The sequence below is a fragment of the Tursiops truncatus genome, chromosome 8 (genome assembly GCF_011762595.2).
Source record: "Tursiops truncatus isolate mTurTru1 chromosome 8, mTurTru1.mat.Y, whole genome shotgun sequence".
NCBI classification, from domain to species: Eukaryota; Metazoa; Chordata; class Mammalia; order Artiodactyla; family Delphinidae; genus Tursiops; species Tursiops truncatus.
Window position 1 is genome coordinate 87,734,124 of NC_047041.1, and position 21,760 is coordinate 87,755,883.

General features: G+C 35.9%; 1 protein-coding gene across 1 annotated transcript; it reads left to right on the forward strand.

The window, feature by feature from the left end:
- Positions 1 to 1,651: 1,651 nt before the first annotated feature.
- On the forward strand, positions 1,652 to 7,277 carry LOC117313139 (elongation factor 1-alpha 1). The gene has a single exon (XM_073808792.1). It carries the CDS (start codon positions 1,723 to 1,725, stop codon positions 3,109 to 3,111), a length of 1,389 nt encoding a protein of 462 aa, XP_073664893.1. The 5' UTR covers positions 1,652 to 1,722; the 3' UTR covers positions 3,112 to 7,277.
- Positions 7,278 to 21,760: the final 14,483 nt, after the last annotated feature.

Below are 21,760 nucleotides of genomic sequence, written 5' to 3' on the forward strand. Positions count from 1 at the left end.
CCATTGAAGTTAATGGATGAACTCTATGTCTCACTAAAAATAATTCTTAGTTTATGTTTATTATTTTAATAATGAATAAATTCCCCAGTGTCTACAATTTACATTTAGTGAGAGAGGTGTTTAAAATCAAAGGCGCTAGGTCCCATTTGTTTATTTTTGCTTTTATTTCCAGGAGGGAGATCAGCTCTGTGCTTTGCGACCACCTAGAGGGGTGAGATAGGAGGGTGGGAGGAAGACGTAAGAGGGAGGGGATATGGGGATATACGTATGCATATAGCTGATTCACTTTGTTATATAGCAGAAACTAACACAACACTGTAAAGCAATTATACTCCAATAAAGATGTTAAAAAAAATTATATGAACACCATCAAAAAAAATTAAAGGCACTTTAATAGCTTACTGTTTTTCAACAATAATAAAACTAATTTTCATAATGAATTCATTTGGCTGTATACACTTTTAATAATTACAGTTTTCATCTGGAGCAGAAAAGCATATTAAATTTAACACATCTTTATAGAGTACATCAGACGATGGTGAATATCTCAAGTAGATCCAATTCTGCTTGACTTGGGCAAATTTCATTTACAGAGGAGGTTGAAAGCAAATTTTAGACTCATTGAAAAAACAGAAACAACACATTTCCAGGTTTATGTAATGTAATGTAAAATATAGACTCCCAGGGATATATATATATCCCATATGTAGTTCTCAGATTTTTGATTGCAGTTAAAAAATAAAACATATTCATAAAGTTAAATGGTTCTCTACAATTCTTATCCTTGGAAATGAAGTTTCTTATGGTTTTTATTTTGGGGACTGGGAAGAGTCCCCTTAAAAGAATATTGTAAATTCACAGTGATGGGCTCTGGCAGCCTATCATGATTAGTTGTGCCTCACTACCCTACTTCCACTAGTTTAATGGTGTGTGAAGTGAAGTACACTTTAAAATTGGTAGGATGTCAGGCAGGTTTGAAAATAACTCTCATTAGCGCAGACAGTGTAAACTGGTCAGCAGGTGTTGTTATCAGTGTCCTGTGATTCTCCCATGTTTACTGGATTATTATTGGGAGATGGGGCTAAACATAACAACACTGAAAATTTCAGCATCTCATTTTTTAAAACTTAATTGAAAAGGGTCTGATGGTTCATAGCAACAAATATTCTCTTGCTAATAATCTCCTCACAATATACTCATTAGCGTTCCAGATACAAATTCTATCTGATGCATGTTTGCTCTCCCACTGAATGGTGTAAATGACAGTCAACAGTTGATTAGAAAATCACATTTGGATTACAAAAAGCAAATTGCCTGAAATTGCAGTTTCACTGCCTTTGCAAAGGGAAATATGTTCCAAAGTCAAGCTCAGAGCTGAAGTCAAGTACTTAAGGTACTAGATGTTGATTCTAAAGAGGTTTCTTATTTTCCTACTGACTTTTTGTATGACTTGATAACTCACACAAAAGCACCAAATGAACCAATTTGGCCTTTTTCCAGGTACCTCCATTTGTTCTTCTGTAAAACAACCCCTCCTTATTCAACAGTCTCTAGAGTATTGAATTGTTAGTGATAGGAACAAGGCAATTTTATTCAAGATGTGCATTCTAGAAGTCATACCATGTCTGAAAAAGGCTACTTTCTAAATTGTTTAGCTTTTTCGCAACGGGTTTGCCGCCAGGATACAGGTGTCGTGAAAACCACCATTAAACCTAAGCAAAAATGGGAAAGGAGAAGACGCACATCAACATCGTTGTCATTGGACACGTAGATTCGGGGAAGTCCACCACTACTGGCCATCTGATCTACAAATGTGGTGGGATCGACAAGAGAACCATTGAAAAGTTCGAGAAGGAGGCTGCCGAGATGGGGAAGGGCTCCTTTAAGTATGCCTGGGTCTTGGACAAACTGAAAGCTGAACGTGAGCGTGGTATCACCATTGATATATCCCTATGGAAATTCGAGACCAGCAAGTACTATGTGACCATCATTGATGCCCCAGGACACAGAGACTTCATCAAAAACATGATTACAGGCACATCCCAGGCTGACTGTGCTGTCCTGATTGTTGCTGCTGGTGTTGGTGAATTTGAAGCAGGTATTTCCAAGAATGGGCAGACCCGTGAGCATGCCCTTCTGGCCTACACTCTGGGTGTGAAACAACTAATTGTTGGAGTTAACAAAATGGATTCCACCGAGCCACCATACAGCCAGAAGAGATACGAGGAAATTGTAAAGGAAGTCAGCACCTACATTAAGAAAATTGGCTACAACCCAGACACGGTAGCATTTGTGCCAATTTCTGGCTGGAATGGCGACAACATGCTGGAGCCAAGTGCTAACATGCCGTGGTTCAAGGGATGGAAAGTCACTCGTAAAGATGGCAATGCCAGTGGAACCACACTGCTTGAAGCTCTGGATTGCATCCTGCCACCAACTCGCCCAACTGACAAACCCTTGCGTTTGCCCCTTCAGGACGTCTACAAAATTGGTGGTATTGGCACTGTCCCTGTGGGTCGAGTGGAGACTGGTGTTCTCAAACCTGGCATGGTGGTCACCTTTGCTCCAGTCAATGTGACAACTGAAGTGAAGTCTGTTGAAATGCATCATGAAGCTTTGAGTGAAGCCCTTCCTGGGGACAATGTGGGCTTCAATGTCAAGAACGTGTCTGTCAAAGATGTTCGTCGTGGCAATGTAGCTGGTGACAGCAAAAATGACCCACCGATGGAAGCAGCTGGCTTCACAGCTCAGGTGATTATCTTGAACCATCCAGGCCAAATCAGTGCTGGCTATGCACCTGTGCTGGATTGTCACACGGCTCACATTGCCTGCAAGTTTGCTGAGCTGAAGGAGAAGATTGATCGTCGTTCTGGGAAAAAGCTGGAAGATGGCCCCAAATTCTTGAAATCTGGTGATGCAGCCATCGTTGATATGGTTCCTGGCAAACCCATGTGTGTTGAGAGCTTCTCTGACTATCCTCCTCTGGGCCGCTTTGCTGTTCGTGACATGAGACAGACGGTTGCTGTGGGTGTCATCAAAGCAGTGGACAAGAAGGCAGCTGGAGCTGGCAAGGTCACCAAGTCTGCCCAGAAAGCTCAGAGGGCTAAATGAATATTATCCCCAATACCTGCCACCCCGGTCTTAATCAGTGGTGGAAGAACGGTCTCAGAACTGTTTGTCTCAATTGGCCATTTAAGTTTAATAGCAAAAGACTGGTTAATGATAACAATGCATCGTAAAACCTTCAGAAGGAAAGGAGAATGTGTTGTGGACCATTTGTTTTGTGTGTGGCAGTTTTAAGTTATTAGTTTTTAAAATCAGTACTTTTTAATGGAAACAACTTGACCAAAAATCTGTCACAGAATTTGAGACCCATTAAAAAAGTTTAATGAGAAGCCTGTGTTTTCTTTTGGTCAACACTGTAACTTCCTATAGTACTAACTACTTAGGTAAGAGTTGTCCATAATCTATTTCTGGTATTAAGTCTGCTGAAAAAATGAATTTTATATTTATGGGTTGGAGCTTCAGGTTTCTTACCCTTGTGTAAGGAGAATTCACCTGTTGAAGTAAGTCATAGAAACGCGTTGGTACAACACAGGATAAGCAAAGTAACTGTTCCATAAGCTAGTTTGTAAGAAGGTCAAATTCTATAATATGAAAGCTCATGTTGCATATAAAATTCTGTATGGTTACATAAGTATTGAGTAAATGAGTTACATCAAACTTAAGTTCCCAGTTATGGGAAAGTGCATTCACATTTACAATATTCAAGTAATTAACCTAAAATGGGAAGCCTAAGTAGTATTGAGCACTGCCCTGCTAGAGTTATTGTATCCAGATTCTAGGAAAAAATAAAAGATGTTGGAAGCTAAGTGTGTTTCCTGTCACTTAAATAGAAATTCACTTTCTATAGGAATTTTCATCTAATGAGCAAGGTTGGGTAAAGAGAAGAACATTGCCACCCAGGAGATTAAAACAGTTTAAAGAGGTATGATTGTAAATACTAAGGTCCGTTTGGGACTGAGTGTAGGCGAAGCTTAAATTCTAGTTTGAAAATGTTTTATGAAGTTCCATTTTAAAAAGTACTTACTGGAAAGGAACATTGGAAGATTATAATTTGAAAGTTGCTGAAATTTGACATTTGGGCAGGGTGAAAATTAGCTCTTAACTATAATAATTTGGTAACCTGTAAATTGCAAGGGACTGGTCACAAAGGGGAAAAACTAGGTGGTTGCAGTTAATAGTAATTGATCTAGGGTATAACTGACAACTGTCTGATGTAAATACCTGGTTTTGATATTTGGTGAATCTAAACACTTGTGCATTTGAGGAAACAGTCTAATTCTGTGTTTGATATCTTTGCTTTTAGGATATGAAAGAAATCAAGGTAGCTGGAACTGGTGAAATCACCAGATACATAATCCTACAGGCTTTTTTGGCTAATAGAAAGCATCCTGTAGGGTGTACACAGGTGAATTAACTACAATTGGAGCATTTTTTTCTTCTTGAATTTTCCTGGGTAAAATGCTTTCTCACTTATACATGAGGCCCTTGGTAAGGGCTCCACATGATTAAAAGATTTTGTCCCCAGCTTGCCCCTTAATGTTTTGACAAGTAATGGTGTTTACTATGAAGATCAGAGGCAAGAATAGGATTTTTAAGCATTGCTGGCTAGTATAAATGGTAGCTGATAGACGCATATCTCACAGCTGTAGGATTTACCAAGGGATTTGACTTCCCCACAATGAAGGTTTCACTGCAGAAAATTGCTTTTCATTAAATGGAAGAGTAGGAATGGGAGAGTAGGGCAGTTTGCATACTACATGGATTCTAGTCTGTATGTAATTTCTTTGAGCACCACCTACTGGTAACTACAGTTTGAAACTTGGGATTTCTAGGTTCTGGATGAAGGAGTGTTTTGCTCACTTGAATTTTTTCCACTAATTGCCTTTCCATGTATATGAGCTGATGAACCAGCAGATTTATAAAACAAACTGGTGCTTGACCTTAAACCACATTTTATTTTTTTAAATATTTGGCTGCTCTGGGTCTTAGTTGGGGCATGCAGGATCTTCAGTTGCTGCATGCAGGACCTTTGGTTGTGGCACGTTGCGCCCCCTACGCTGGGAGCGCATGAGTCTCAACCACTGGACCACCAGAGAAGTCCCTAAACCACATTCTACATTGGCCAGCTGTTGAAATAACAGTGTAAGGACTCTCAGATGGAATCTTGTTGAAATTTGTTGCCAGGAATTCTGGTGTGATCTCAGAATATGAAAAGTGAGAAAGGCATTTTGGTTCAGGAGTTTAGCAGATTGCCAATAATGTGTATCTCATTTTCAAAAAAGTATTGTGAATACTCACCCTTTATTCCCAGAATAGTCTAGAATAAGTGAGTTTTGGCTAGATCAGAACTCAATAATTTTATGCTTATAATTCTCCTACAGTTAATTATTGATAATTTATCTCAAATCTCAGATGCATCAAGAGCTCAGCTATCTGGATGACACAACTTACTCTGAACTAATTAATCTGTTTCAGTGTGGTAATTTCAAAATGTTTTAACTGGAGACTGATGTGTAAATATTCCCATGGCCCTCAAAACAACTGAAATCACCTTAGTTTTTTGAATATTTGTTTTAAATGTTCTTTTTTAGACAAAAGTGTAAATTGACTACGCCTTACAAATCTTGTTGGAAAGTGTCAATAATAAATTGCCAAATTAGAAGAGTGACTTTGAGGTCTGATGTTAGATGCAGTTTCTGAAGATGCAGCTTTTTCAAGAGCAAGAGCAATTCATCTGGTTATTTGAGTTCTGTCTGATGTGCCCAACAAAGGCTAACTGCCTAAGTGGTGAAGAGTTCTTGATTTTCAGTAATTTGCAGGATGTGGTGTAAAAATCTTGAATATTATCAGGACAGGACTATGGGTTTTCTTTTTATTAAAATGTATTTACCTTAGTTAACTTTTCCGCTGAGTTGAGCACTGAGCTCAAGAAGAAGCTGTTCCTGGCTGTATATTCACAGTTCCTGAAATGGGCAACTGTAGAAAAGGGGTGACAACTAATTTCTTGTGTGTCAAGATGCACTTTCATGTTATTCATTGATAGATGATGCTTGTCATTGTGAAATGCTGCAGAAATAAGTATAGTAGAGAATTAAAGTTACATTACAGTTAGGAACTGTGTCTTGAAGGGAGTGAACAGCATGAGTGCTCAATCCTGTGATTGGGGGAGAACATGCACTTTCATGAGACAGAGGGAAGAATAAGATGTATTTTCCTTTTTTTTTTTTTAACCTTCCTGAAATTTTCTTTTCCTGATCTGGTTTTACATTTCATGACTTGTGTTCTTTTTTCACTTCATCGGAGTCCTCTGTTATTTGCCAGCCTCTGGGAACTTCCATGACTAGTTAAGACTACAATTGAAGTTTGACATTGCTTGCTCAGTTGATAGTGATTTAGAAAAAAGAAAACTTTGTTAGGAAATTGCTACATGGCTCCTGAAAGATCACTGACCTCTGATCCAGTGGAAACCTTGAAAAGGTCATATGGCTTTGTCCTTTTCTAAATAGAAGGTTATGCTGTAGTCCTGCAGTCATCAGAAATGAGTGAAATAAGTAGTGAAATTATCATTTACCTTGGACAGCCCTCAGCAGGCCCGTGTATCTCTTAAGCATTTAGAGCTTAGTTTGTGGTCTCCGTGGGAAAAACATGACAACAAAGATACTGTTAAATTAATGTTACAATAATTACAAGTAAGCAAGAGTATTAGAAAACTGTTAATGTCACAATAATTACAAGTAAGCAAAGAGTTATTAGAAAACTTAGTAAGCAAGAGATTTAGAAGTTTTCCCCATTTTTTAATTGAGGTAACAACACTAAAATTCACCCTTTTAAAGTATGTAGTTCTGCAAGTTTTGATAAGTGCAGTTCACAATCAAGGTATATAGAGTACTTCCATCACCCCTCCCCTTCCCCGAAATTCCTCTGTGCCCCTTTGTAGTCAGCCCCTCTTCTCTTCCTCTAACCCTTGGTAACCACTGACATATATTCTGTGCCTATAATTTTGTTTTGCAGCCATGTCACATACCTGGATTCATACAGTATGTAGCCTTTTGAGTGGTTTCTTTCATTTAGCATGATGCATTTGAGATTAATCTGTTTGGCATATATCAGTAATCTGTTCCTTTTTAATGACTGTAAATTTGTTTACAGCTGAGGGATGTTGGTTGTTTCCAGTTTTGGATTAATTACGAATAAACTGCTATAAATATGCACATTAAAAAAAAAAAAAATTGTTTAATTTATTCCCCTCCTATTTAATAATATGTAGACATTTTTTCCTAGCATTTTTCCAAACATGCTGAAACATTGTTAATGAAGAATTGGAGCCTATTTCGAGTATTCCAATTGAGGTAAAATTTTGTAAATTCAAAGCTGTAAATGATCATGATTGATGTCATTTATTGAGTCTTTGTTACATGGCAGAAACTAGACAAAAATCATATACATAATCTAATTATACTTTCACAATTATTTTAAGAGTTAAGATTTATTATCAACATTCTACAGAGAGAAAACTATCATTTAAAAAGGTTAAATAATTTCTCAAGGTCACAAAATTGATAAAATATATAACTTTGATTCTAATCTTAGTCTATCTGACTTGAAAATCCATGATCTTAATCACTCTGCTATACTATGTGTGTCCAGATATATTGGGAAAATGAAAGGGGGTATAGGATGATAGACAATACTGGTATTTGGTTTCAACAAAGCTAGAATGAGTGAATAATAGTATATTTTCTTATTTCAATTCTCTCTCAAATATCAGAAATGGATTTAAGGGATAAGAGCTTAGAATATTCAAATTTTAAATATGGAATTTTACATAGGGAATAATCTTTAATAACTGCTTTTTCACAGGTAAGGTAAGAGTTGTGACCAGATGAGCAATATTGAATTTCCAATAGTGTTACATAATTAATAATGAGATACATGGAAATAGTTTTCCAAGAATGAGAGGTGAGAAAGCTGATTTCTTCAATACTACATGGCTACATTTCCTTAAGGAGGTGTGATCATATCCTAACAGGAAACAAAGGGATCCAGGTCTGAAGGAAAAATTATTTTTCCATTAAAAAAATAATATCTTCCCTTGGACTAGCTATCCCACATTAACCAACTATAAATTTGTACAAAACATGCAAAACAACTGTTTTCAAATATTGGACACAGGATGTGCAAGATTATAGTCCCCAAGAGAAAGGAAAGAAGCAAGGCCATTCTCCCACCCTGATCACTCTGACATTCTACCTGGAAGCATTTTCTAGACCACAGCTTGAGGTGCTAGGGAGCCTAAGCAGATACTATTAGTGTTGCTGAACTGTGGAGATAAGTTGGCATTCTCAAATTTATGAGACAAGATACCAAAAACAGACAGAGCTGTACAGAAGTGTCTGAAATCCAACCAGGGAATCATTTGAATTATTAGTCAAACACTAATATGCACAGGCACAGGGCAAGTCTGAAGGGTTAGACAAAGTATAATTACCAAGGTGATGGACTGAGATTCCACATATTGTAGAAGGTTGAGGTTGGATTTCTGAAAGCAAGTGTGGAGATGTCTCATTGAATACTATGGACATTCAGTAGGATTCAGTAATAGAATACTTTGACATTGGGACTACCACAATCTTAAATAAGATCTACTCAGAATATACTTTACAATGTTTAAAAACCAAGTCTTGAAAGGATCAAGACAATCTCAAAATAAATTATCTGAGAAAATAAAACTTAACACTCTTCAGAGAAAGATAACAAAACCTAGACACTAATAATACAGCACCTACAAGGTCATAAATATACTTAAAATTATGAGACATGTGGATAAGAAGGAAATTGTGACACATGAGCAGGAAAAAATTCAGCCACAAGAAGCAGACATAGAAAATAAAGAGATGGTATAATTATCATAAAAACTAAAATTTTTTATGGTTATGTCTAAGGATATAAAGAAAAAATAATGAGAAAGTAGATGGTGAATCTAAATACAGAAATAGAAATAATAACAAAAGAATAACTGAAAAATTCCAGAATAAAACACTATATCTAAAATGTTAATCTATAGTTACTGGATGCTTTTTATAGCATAACAACAAAATCAATAAACTTGAAGACAAAACAATGGAAATTATCCAAACTATATAACTTCCCTATGTACCAGCAATGAACAAGTGGAATTTAAGATTAAAATGTGCATCATTTACATTAACATCTGCCTAAATAAAATATTTAGATTTAAATCTAACAAAACATGTACAAGATCAATATGAGGAAAATAAAACTCTACTGAATGAAAGCAAAGAGCTACATAAATGGAGAGACATTCCACATAGGAAGGCTCAATACTGTAAACAATTTAGTTTTTCCCAATTTGATCTATAGAGTCAATGCACTTGCCATCAACTTCAGCAAGTTATTTTGTGGATATAAAAAACTGATTTTAAAGTTTATATGAACAGGCAAATTACAGCCAATGCAATATTGAAGAACAAAGTTGGAAGACTGATACTGACTTCAAGACTTACTATAAAGCTACAGTAATCAAGACAGTGTGATATTCATGAAAGAAAAAGTAAATAGATCAATAGGACAAGAGAGTCCAGAAATAGACCCACATGAATATTGTCAACTGATATTTGACAAAGGAACAGAGTAATACAGTGGAGAAAAGATAGTATTAAACAAATGGTGTTGGAACAAGTGAAAATCCACATACAAAAAAAAGGTAATCTGGACAGACTGTACATCTTTTATAAAATTAATTCAAAATGAATCATAGACCTAGATGTAAAATGCAAAACTATAAAGCTCCTAGAAGATAACATAGGAAAAACCTGGATGACCTTGGATATGGTGATGACTTTATAGATACAGCATCAAAGGCAAGATGCATGAAGGCAATCATTGAAAATTGGACTTTATTAACATTTAAAAATTCTGTTATATGAGAGACAGTCAAGAGAATGAAAGAAAATATTAGCAAAGGATACATCTAATAAAAGACTGTTATCCAAAAGATAAAAAGAAAGCTTAAAACTCAATAAGTAAACAAACAACCTAATTAAAAAATGTGGCAAAGATCTTAGATACCTCACCAAAGAAGATACACATTATGCGTCATCAGACTAATGCAAATTAAAACAATGATATACCACTATAGTTTTGCAGCTTCTTATGAAACTTAACACACTCCTAATATACTATTCAGCAATCACACTACTTGTGACTTGGTATTTATCCAAAGGAATCGAAAACTTATGTCCACACAAAAATCTGCACAGTCATACTTATAACAGTTGTTAAGGTTAATTTTATGTGGCAAATTAACTCATCACAGGGTGCCTAGATTAAACATTATTTCTGGATTTGTCTGTGAGGGTATTTCAGGATGAGATTAGCATTTGAATTGGTGGATTCAGTAAAGGAGATTGTCCTTCCTGATGTGTTGGGCATTATCCAATCCCCTGAGGTCCTGAATAGAACAAATGGCAGAGGAAGGAGGGATTTGCCCCTTTTTTCCTGCCTCAATGCTGTGCTGATATGTGTCATCTCATCTTCTCCTGCCCTTAGACTGGAATTTAATCATTGGGTCTCCCAGTTCTCAAGCCTTCAGACTTGGGCTGAATTACTCCACCACCTCTTCTGGGGGTCTTCAACTTGTAGACAGCACATTGTAGAATTTCTCAGCCTTTCTCTTTCTTTCTTTATTCCTTTCTTTCTTCCTTCCTTCCTTTCTTCCTTTCTCCCTTCCTTCCTTCCTTCCTTTCTCTGTCTCTCCCTGTGTGTGTGTGTGTATATATATATATATATATATATATATATATATATATATATATATCCCCAATTGCTTCTATTTCTCTGGAGAACCCTGACTCCCTGATTAATTAACACAACAGCTTTATTTATAATCACTCAAACTTGGAGGAACCAAGATGCCCTTCAGTATGTGACTGGATAAATAAACTGTGATACATTCTGACCATGGAACATTACTCAACATTAAAAAGAAATGAGTTATCAAACTATGAAAAGACATGGAGGAAACTTAAATGCATATTACTAAGTGAAAGAAGCCAAAAGTCCACATGCTGTTTGATTTCAACTATATGATATTCTGGAAAAGGCAAAATTGTGGAAGCAATAAAAAGATTTGTGGTTACCAGGGATTAGGTTGAATAAAGGGATGAATAAGTGAGGCACGATTTTTAGGGCAATGTAACTACTTTGTATGATACTATAATGGTGGATACATTTGTCCAAACCAGTAGAATGTACAAAACCAAGAGTGAACTTTGATGCAAACTATGGACTGTGGGTGGACTCCATGTAGGTTCATCAATTGTAACAAATATACTGCTCTGGTGGAGGATGTTGATAATGGGAGAGACTTTGCACGTGTGAGAGCAGAGGATATATGGGACATTTTTATACCTTCTTCTCAATTTTGTTGTCAATCTAAACCTAAACAATAAAGCAAAATAGGTAGATAGGTAGATCAATCGATAGATAGATACACAGATACATAGATATTTAAATATGTATCTGAATCTCCAATTCTCTGTGAGCACCTTAGGGTCAGGAGAAGATTGCTCTCATGTCTGAAATTGTTGTCTGGCATAGTGTTTGGCACATAGCTAACGATTATGTGAGCTGATTCAATCATATATTCTGTGGTCCTGAAAATATAGGACAGAAGAATGGTGAACTAAAACAGTGTCGAATTAATTTCAGGGAAAGCTATGTACAGGGACTAAGCCTTGAGTTGACCATGAGTGTAATTAGGTCAATATATCCCCAAATCTTATTTTACCTGAGAAGAATTTCACAATATGAAAATATTTTCTTCCACTTGATTCATTAAAACCACACTCCCCTGATTTTTCTACTATAACTATGGCCACTTGTTAGTCATTTTATCTTCCTCAGACTTCTTTCTTTTGTCTTTAAATATTTAGCTTTTCAATACTCATTCCTAGGTCTTCTCTTCTTACTTTCTTTACTCTGACTTCTCTCTGTCATGGCCAAGATTTCATTCTTAACTAGTCGCCTGCCTCCTCTCTAGCTGCTAAACTATTCTTTGTACTTGATAAACAGAGCACTCTTCTCAAATTTCAACTCTGATTGTGTGACATTTCTACCCCCTCATTTAAAAATATTTAATAACTTCTGTTTTCCCTTTGTATCAAAATAAAGGTATTACAATTATCAGAATAATCTTGCATACTTTATTTCTTAAGCTTCATTTGATTCCACTCCCTACACCACCTCTCTCCCAAGACTTCCTGTTTTGTTGCCAAGGCCTCTCCTTTCACCTCGTAAGTCCCCATAAATTTCCTTTATAAAATGCATCACAGGTTCATATATATTTTTTAAAAAGTATGGGAATTTTGTTTAAAAAAGCAAACAAAACTTTGACTAAGACTTTACAGTTATAAATGTGATAATATACATGTAGTTTGGGTCTTCAAGAAACAATAAATTTTACTGTGTTTTCCAGGAAAACATTTTGGGATATTACAAAATGGATTAAAATGACCAGTAAACTCTAGGGTATAGGGCCTGTGATTGAAACTCTTAGTTTGTAGCTTTATAAAAACTCTAGTAGTTTTTATTTTCTTTCCAATCTGCTCAACACCATTTCATAATATGAACCAAATAATGAAATGCAAGAGATGAAAAAAATTCTTTTCTCTCCTTTACTCCAGAAAGCAATGACTCTTCCTCCCTGCTCAGTTCATGTCACTTTTAAGCTAGTTAGAAACTCACTGCTTCATTCTCATTAAACTATTTCTCAACCAGGAACTTTTTTGAGGTATGTAGGAGGTCTCTATGGGAGCCAACAGGGAAGCTTTTAATTGGCTTTCAAGAATTGCAATAAACAGCCTTTAAGATATTTCAAATACTAAGGGAAAATGCTAAAGACATTTAGAAAAAGCTTTGAATTTAGTTAGAGTCAAACCTGACTTTCTTGGCCAGATGAAATTATTGATATGTGTTGGGTTGCAAAGAAAGTACCCACAGAATCTATTATCAAGGCACATCCTTTTGTTTTGAGAGGTAATTAGGCAATTCTCAAGTAATGCTATGAACCAAAGATAGCATAGAGAAGGCATTCAATTTGCATTAGAGAAAATGAATGTTGCAGTAGGGACAGTATTGCTTTCTCCCAGGACGAATGTCTTTGAATATGATGGTGCTGTTGGTCTCAACAGACTAGATAAAAACCTCTTCAGATTTTCAATGGCCCAATGTCCTTATAGTCCTGCCCCCCTCATCCCAGTAGTAAAGCCTATCCTTGGATGCTTTGTTTACATAAACGTTATGTGTACATAAATACATGTTGTTATATATATATATATATATCATACACATGTACATGCATACATTAAAAATAACAGTTTAGGGCTTCCCTGGTGGCGCAGTGGTTGAGAGTCCGCCTGCCGATGCAGGGGACGCGGGTTCGTGCCCCGGTCCGGGAAGATCCCACATGTCGCGGAGCGGCTGGGCCCATGAGCCATGGCCGCTGAGCCTGAGCGTCCGGAGCCTGTGCTCCGCAATGGGAGAGGCCACAACAGTGAGAGGCCCGCGTACCGCAAAAAATAAATAAATAAATAACAGTTTATTATGTTATTATTACTCTTTATATGGTATCTCTACAAAATTAATATCTGGGTACGTCCCTCCAGCCATAAGGGCATATTGTTGCAGGCTCCCTGTACAGGACTTAAGCCAAGGCATCTGTTGCTTACTTACCAAGTATGAGCATCAGTTATAGGCCCCGTGTTTAGAGAAGCCACAGACCATGTTTCCTACCTGGCCTTGGTGATTTTAACACATACTTCTCTGTGTTCTTGTCTGTACATGGTTTTCCTTCCTAAAAGTTTCTCTGACGTTCTTAAAATCCTCACTCTTTCTACTCTGGCTGCCTTTTTTAACCTCTAAGAACCTGGAAACAACTTGGTAAGGGGTTGGCATACTATGGCCTGTCAGCCAAATCAGACTTGCTTCCTGTTTTTGTACATCTTATGAGCTTAGAATATTGTTTCTATCTATTTATATGGTTGAAAAATCAAAGAATAATATTTTATGATATGTAAAATTATAGGAAATTCCAGTTTTAATCCTGTAAATTCACTTTTGTGAACTTAGGAAGGAAGGGGCAATCTGTAAGGGCAGCCTACCCAGGTAGAATTGTGTTCTGCCTCCTATCTACTGCTGTGTGAGGGGATTACAGCCAGTCAGAGTATCCCTAAGAGGATGGTGAAACAAACTGTAGCACCGGCTCAGACCTCGAGGGCCTCAAGAAGCTAGCTCAGGGTTACACACTCTCAAATTTCAGGAAGGACTTTTTCAGACATAGTGTTTCATTTCTGCTGAGTTAGGGAATGTGTTACTCTGCCGGAGTATAACTTTTTTACAGATCATTAAAAAAAGGTGTATATGTCTCATTGTTAAAAAAAGTGTAACAGAGATTTACATTTTATGTTTAGGGCTATGATCCATTTTGTGTGAATTTTGGTGAAATGTGTAAGGTCTGTGTCTAGGACCTTTCATTTTCTGTTTTTGCATATCAATATCAAATTTTTCTCGAACCATTTGTTAAAATGCCTATTCTTTCTCTGTTTTTCCTTTTTTTTTTTTTTTTTTTTTGCGGTACGCGGCCCTCTCACTGTTGTGGCCTCTCCTGTTGCGGAGCACAGGCTCTGGATGCGCAGGCTCAGCGGCCATGGCTCACGGGCGCAGCCCCTCCGCGGCATGTGGGATCTTCCCGGACCGGGGCACGAACCCGTGTCCCCTGCATCGGCAGGCGGACTCTCAACCACTGCACCACCAGGGAAGCCCTACATTAATTGATTTTCAGATATTGAACCAGCCTTGCATACCCGGAATAAAGTAATTTATTTTTAAGAGTTTGAACCTAACTGCACATTCTTACATTTACACCTATTAATTTTATTAAAAGTCTAAATCTCTAAAATGTCTTAGTTCTTTATACATTTTTTCTATTAAATGAATGTCACATCTCATATAGCTTCATGTACATGTCCTCTATATCCTACTAAGTTATGATGAATAGGAGAGAAGCTAGGAAAAACTTGGATCCCATGTCCGAAAGTTCTTCTTCAAGATGAGATCAGTTAGCAGGATTTTTTCTTCTTTTCTTGGTGTATATTTGTCACTTGTTAGGTGTGTGAAAATAGATAAGAATTTTATCCCATCTAAACTTCAATACATGTAAAAATATATTGGGGACATATTAAGGGTTGTATTAATAGTAATTGCTAATACTAATACTTATAAATCAGATTCTAATTTTTTAATAGTTCTTGAACATACCCGCCCCACCTACACACACACTTTGTTTGCTTTATTCACAATGATACACGAATAGAACTTTACAATCTTTTAAAGTCACAATGCATTTTCTAGGTAATTCCTTTTATCTCTCAATAAAGGAAATAAGATTAACTTTGCAGGATGTATTCCTTAGAATGCTTATGAATCCTTATGAACTTTGCACCTCTGGCTTCCTATTTAATGTTTTCCAAACTATCTCTTTGATAATCTATACCTGGGACTGAAGTTAAACTCACCAGTCTAATGAGTTCAACATGTTCTTTTACGGGAGAAAGTTTTATATGTTCACATCTTTTGAGTTTTTGAACATTGGCTGCTAACAATTTGCTGAATCTGCTATAATGAATCAAGGAGAGAATTTTGTAAAGAAATTTTTCTTTTTTTTTTTTGGCGGTACGCGGGCCTCTCACTGTTGTGGCCTCTCCCGTTGCGGAGCACAGTCTCCGGATGCACAGGCTTAGCGGCCATGGCTCACGGGCCCAGCCGCTCTGAGGCATGTGGGATCTTCCTGGACCGGGGCCCGAACCCGTGTCCCCTGCATTGGCAGGCAGACTCTCAACCACTGCGCCACCAGGGAAGCCCAGGAAATTTTTATTATTAATGGCATATGCATTATATGAGAGGAGCCATCTCAGATGCCAGGCAAGAAATTAGTAGAACATTTCTGTCTTTTAAATGTATCCATTATTCTTGCAGAAGGATCACTGATATTTTTACTGATAGAACATTCAAGGGGTCATTAAAATTACTGGACAGGGTAGATAAAGATTCTAACATTTAACCTTTATTAACCTTTCCGCTTCTCCAGCCCTTGAGAAATCAAACTATATAGTTAAACAAGTACTGTTTTACTATTGATTATTATCACTGCAATAAAATTGTCTTTTATTTCAGATTCATGGTCAAAAAATTAACTACTTTTTTTCTTTTCTTATTCTGCATGTTCAAGTCTCCTATGGGATGCTTTGTCTTTTGCCTGTCATTCTCAAAGCAGTCAGCCAGTGGCCCAGGCCAGAACTTAACCACTATCTTCTATTTCAGATTGCATCAAGGACAATACAAAATACTTCGATTTTTCAATCCAAAATAGTCATATTGGTAATATGGTACTCGTTTGCTAACTAATAAATTATTCTGCATCTCAAACCATGTGGCCTGGAAGGCAAGAAATCTCCAAGAGCAATGAGGGCAAAGGGGTTCACACACATAGCAACAAAATTTGTATGTCATTCTGCTTGTATGGATTCCAGTCTGTAGTGTTTTCAATTTGAAACTGAGTATTTTAAAAAATAAATTAAATCAAAAATTTGAAAAAAAAATGATATAATTGCATATAATTGTTTGCATCAAAAAATTATCAAAATAACTGTGATGTGGAATATGCAAATGCCCCCATATGTTGTTATTTAAATTAATGTATTTTGAAGAAAAAAAATACAGACAACACACATGAGGAAAAATCACTATTTTCTTATTCTAAGTCTAGAAGCCATTTTGGCATACTTGGAATCTAATGCCATTTATCTACTCCTATATATCTGAAAATAAGAAATTACAGAGGAAAGGGTCTCCAAGCATCCCACTCCATTGGACTCCTAGTCCTAAGCAAACCTTGTAGTCTCCACTCTGCCAAAACTTATCCTTTAAGGCTGAATTCCAATTTCCCAATTCATTTATGCAGTATTCTCTCATTGTATGTTTGTCTTATTTTTATAAGTTGGTGGAACCTGAAAGTTGTACCACAATTGCTTCACATTTCCTCAATCTATCTAAAATTTCCTTTTTCTTTACTTATCCTAGTCATCACTCTGGCAATAAACCTGAAACTCCGTCACAGTCAGGATTCTCTGATGAATGGCTACAATAATATGGATTGCAAAATAGATTCTCTACAACCTCTAGATTCCACCAATAACTATGTACTCATATGCTTAAAGTCGCATGCCTAGAAATTTAATCATCTCTCTTTCCAGTTTGTAGGGAAGGATACTGGGATACTTTGAGCACACCTAGATCCATCTCCATTGTCAGGAATATGGAGAAGCCAGACAATAAGTGGGAAACTGCTAATATGATCGCATGTCCATATACATGTGGAAAAAGAAATTTTTATAAGCCCTATATAATTTCCTGTGATATTATTCAACATTTAAATTTCCTTTAGGTGCTAAGAATTGGACTAATTGTAATCCTTGATTTTTGACAGCTTCTCATCTTTTTTCCCTTGAAATACCTTATTGTTGATTTTTTTTCTTTCCTTTATTATTTTCTTCACATTCATTGTGTTGGGAATTCCCAAGACCATCCTTATGTTTGATGGTTCACTAGGAAGACCCACAGGACTCAGCCTACAGTTATACTCTTCATTATGATTTATACCAGCAAAAGATGCAAAGCAAAATCAACAAAGGGAAAAATACATAAAGAGAACCCCAGAGAAAACCGAGTGTAAGTTTCCAAGGGTTTTCTCCTGTAGAGTCACACCAGATGTGCTTAATTTCCCCAGCATCAGATTGTGACAGTACGTGTGAAACATCATTAAACAGGGAAGGTCATTAGAGACTCAAAACCTAAAGTTCTTATGGGGGCTTGTCACATAGGCATTATCAGCCTAATATGTACCAAAATCCAAATTTTCAGAAAAAAAAGCAGGTGTTCCCCATAAAGCACATTGTTTGCCCGGTCTAGGCACAGTGAGCTGCTCTTACCATTTAGGGAATTATTTCTTTTAACAATGTAGGGAACTATTTACCATTCCTGTTGCTAGTTGTTAGTCAAGAACTCACCTTGAAAGGAGGCCTTTCTTTCTAGGGATGGCAATCTCATCTTACTATGTTAATTCTTTTCTGCACTGATGTGTAGACAATTGTACCAGAATTTTACAAAAGAGAATGTTATACAATTTTTGTTACCGATGCAAGTTATCTAATCTATTTATAGTGAAAAGTGAGTATAATTTGTAATACCATTTTTATAACAGTCATGTGAATGTCAATATCAGGTTCTAGATCGAAAACATAGATGACAGTAAATCACTTTTTTTTTTTCAGGCAGTGATAGAAGCACTTAAACATTTGTGTGGCGTGGCTTCTTTTTCTTACCTACTGACTTCTCTTTGACCATCAGTATTTCTAAGAATCTTCCGTGAAAACACCATCCTTCATTGGTTGCTCTCTCTTCTGGTTGCTATTGCATTGTTGAATGTAAAAATGATTAAAAAGATGACAATATCTTACTATGAAGACATCAGTTTTGTGATTGTACCTTCAGTTTAAAATCCATTGTGCGTTTCTTAGGTTTGTGTGTATTATACATGTATTATTTCTTAATTTTCCTCCCTAATCTGTAAAGATTTGATTAATTCAATCATCCTCTATAATTCTGTCATCCTACCACTATGCTTGTATACCTAAGGATTCTTCAATTTTTTCCTTGAAGAGTATGCCAGAGACGTATAAAGCCCAGCTGTTTGTATATTACAAATATGGCCAGAAATTTCCTAAACCAGCTTTTAGAACAGTTTAAGAACAGCTAAACTTCTAATAAACAGCTTCTAACAGGTAACTTCTGTTAACTGACCATCCACTTCAAGCTATCTGAACCTTTATTCCTCATACTTTCAGCATTCAAGATACTAAGTATGGACATCCATTGCCCTTGCATTTTTAACTTAAAATGCAAATGATCACACAACTCTATCCACAGTAACCCTATAAATCCTAAAATAAATAAACTTCTTGTCAAATTATTTCTAATATTCTTTCTTTCCATAGAGCACAATAAAATAAAGCAGGAATTTAATCTTGTTTGTCCCATCATCAAAGGGAAATGTAACATTTATTTCTCAAAAATGGAACAGAGGAAATTTTATTAGTTTTTTTGTTGGTTTTGCAGCAAGCAAACAAACATACATCTACCAGAGTTTGTCTCAAAAAATAAGACTATGGTGTCATGAACTGTGCACAGACTTTGCTATCAGACTAATTTGATCTTGACTCCAAAGTTTTCCACTTCCTACCTTTGTGAAAATGAACACGTTACTTCACCATCCTTACCCTGCTTTGAGTCCCAGTTTCAACATGTAAAAAATGAGAATAAAATTTATACATTATGAGCTATTGTGAGGATTAAGTGTAAATAAATGCAAGTGATTGTACTCATACACAATAGGAAAGGGAATGGTAAGTTTCCCTTTCTTTTATCTTCTACTTTTACTTCATTGTAATAAGCTGGACATTTTTGTACGTAAATTTATTTTATAATCAGGGAGAAAATAGAAAACAAGAAAATCAAATAAAAATGTGAAATAGAATCAAATAACATTACTTCATAAAATGAATTATGGGAAAATATATTTTAAAGTCTTATATTTGATATTCAATTTTAAAAGATATTGAAATAATTAAAATATTTGCCACATGTCAAGAATGACATATAAGAGATAAAACATTTGCTATTTAGTATCTTTGTCGAAGGATTTCAAGACTCAACCAATTGCTACAAATTTCAAATTTGAAATTCCCAAATTTCTGAGAACATCAAAAGCTAACTATTTAGTAGACAAACAATGTATTTAATATCTCACAAAAGATATTTTGAGATAAGGAATTGAAAAGTATGTTGTAGGAAAGTCCCAATGTTTAATAATTTACTATTGGTCATTTTGGAGGCAACAAACAATGTGTTATTATAAAAGTACTTTGATATTTAAACCTAGAATTTTAATTTAATTTTATTTGTACATTGAATAAGCCAAATTCACTATAGCTCTAATTTTCAGAGTCTGTTTCAGAAGAAAAACAAAACAAAACATGTAAAGTCAGCATTGCCAAAAAGCAGTCCTTTGAGATTTCCATTAGTTATTTCAGTCTTGCCTAGTTGGTTCCAATCTGATGAATTCACAGCCTGAGACATTTGGCTGGAGTTTGCTTTAGAAGATATTTCCAAATTCTTCCACCCAAGTTCATTCTTTAACCTATTTAGCAGCATGAAATCCAAAATTGTCTGTTGGGAAATAATTATGAATTTTGATCTCTGCAAGAGCGTCTTATTTTTATTTTATTTTGGATACATATCTGTATGTTTTCTTAACTTATGAAGGTCATCATCAAGGTCATCCACAGACTAATATATATAGTAAATTATTTATGTCAGCATAAACTCAAAGCAGTATTATATTTTTACCTTTTAATAGAGGTCTAAGAATTATTCAATCATTTTAAATAATTAAATATAGTAAAATGTTTAAAAGGTTAATGTCAATAAATGTCAATGTTACAACAATTAAGAAAAAAGTTTAAAAATGTTACTCTTATGAATACAGAGCAATGCTTTGATCTTATTGATGATAATATAAGAGGGCAGTTAAGGAAATGACAGCTGAAGATTTTCTTAAGACTTTATCTGTCCTGCTTAGACTTACTTAACAAACTTCCTCATAGCACAGAGAAAGACTTACCAGGCCTCAGAAATGACAATTGGGGTTTCATAAGGCCTTTAGAATTCTAATACCAGAGTTAGAATAAATGAATTGAGAAAGCTGTACGAAGTCCCTCAGTCACTATTAAATAGCAGGCAACATTGATTGCAGATGCCTTGAGGGAAATAGACAGGAATTTAAGGACTGATAACAGAAAACACACTAAATAAAACAGCTTTTGAATATTTGCTTGTGAGTCAAAAAGGACTATGGGCTTTAATCAATCAAACTTGCTCTGTCTTCATAGTTCAAGACAAGTGCATTAATACCAATATAAATACAATCCAGGCTGCAGTAATATCCTTGAGGGTTACCCTCATATGTACTGAGGTGACTAACACGCCCAGCACAGACCCAACAAAAACCGGCAAGACCTTAAAAGACTACTAAGTGATAGCCTGTTAGTTTTACGGCAGGCTTTCCTCTTTCTGAGAATAAAATGCCTATATAACTGGTATTGGGGTGAGGACTTCCCCTCTCAACAAGGGCCAGGGAATTACAACATTTTCCAAAGCACTGGTCAGCCTGATGGTTTACTCTTTTCTTAAGCTGATACAGATCTATATTACAAAAATAGTTTTAATATACTTTTAGCATTAACCACTTCATGAAGCACATAAATTATTTCTCTGACTGACTAAAATCATGCGTTACACAATCCAAACATTAAACCAATGACTGGCACTGTTCTGTCCCATTGTAAAATAGACATAAGCCTTTGCTTATAAAATAGTTTTCAGTATGGGCTGCACATTTCCTTTCCATTACATTTTCAGTGTTTTGCTAATTGGTTTCTTTACCATGTCTTCTAATCTCTCAGTTCCCTCTCCTGCATGTGTTTCTTTCTGCTTGTAAACA

Bases quoted from the DNA above. Each gene is read 5' to 3' on its own strand.
- LOC117313139 (XM_073808792.1), top strand. From the start codon at position 1,723: ATGGGAAAGGAGAAGACGCACATCAACATCGTTGTCATTGGACACGTA.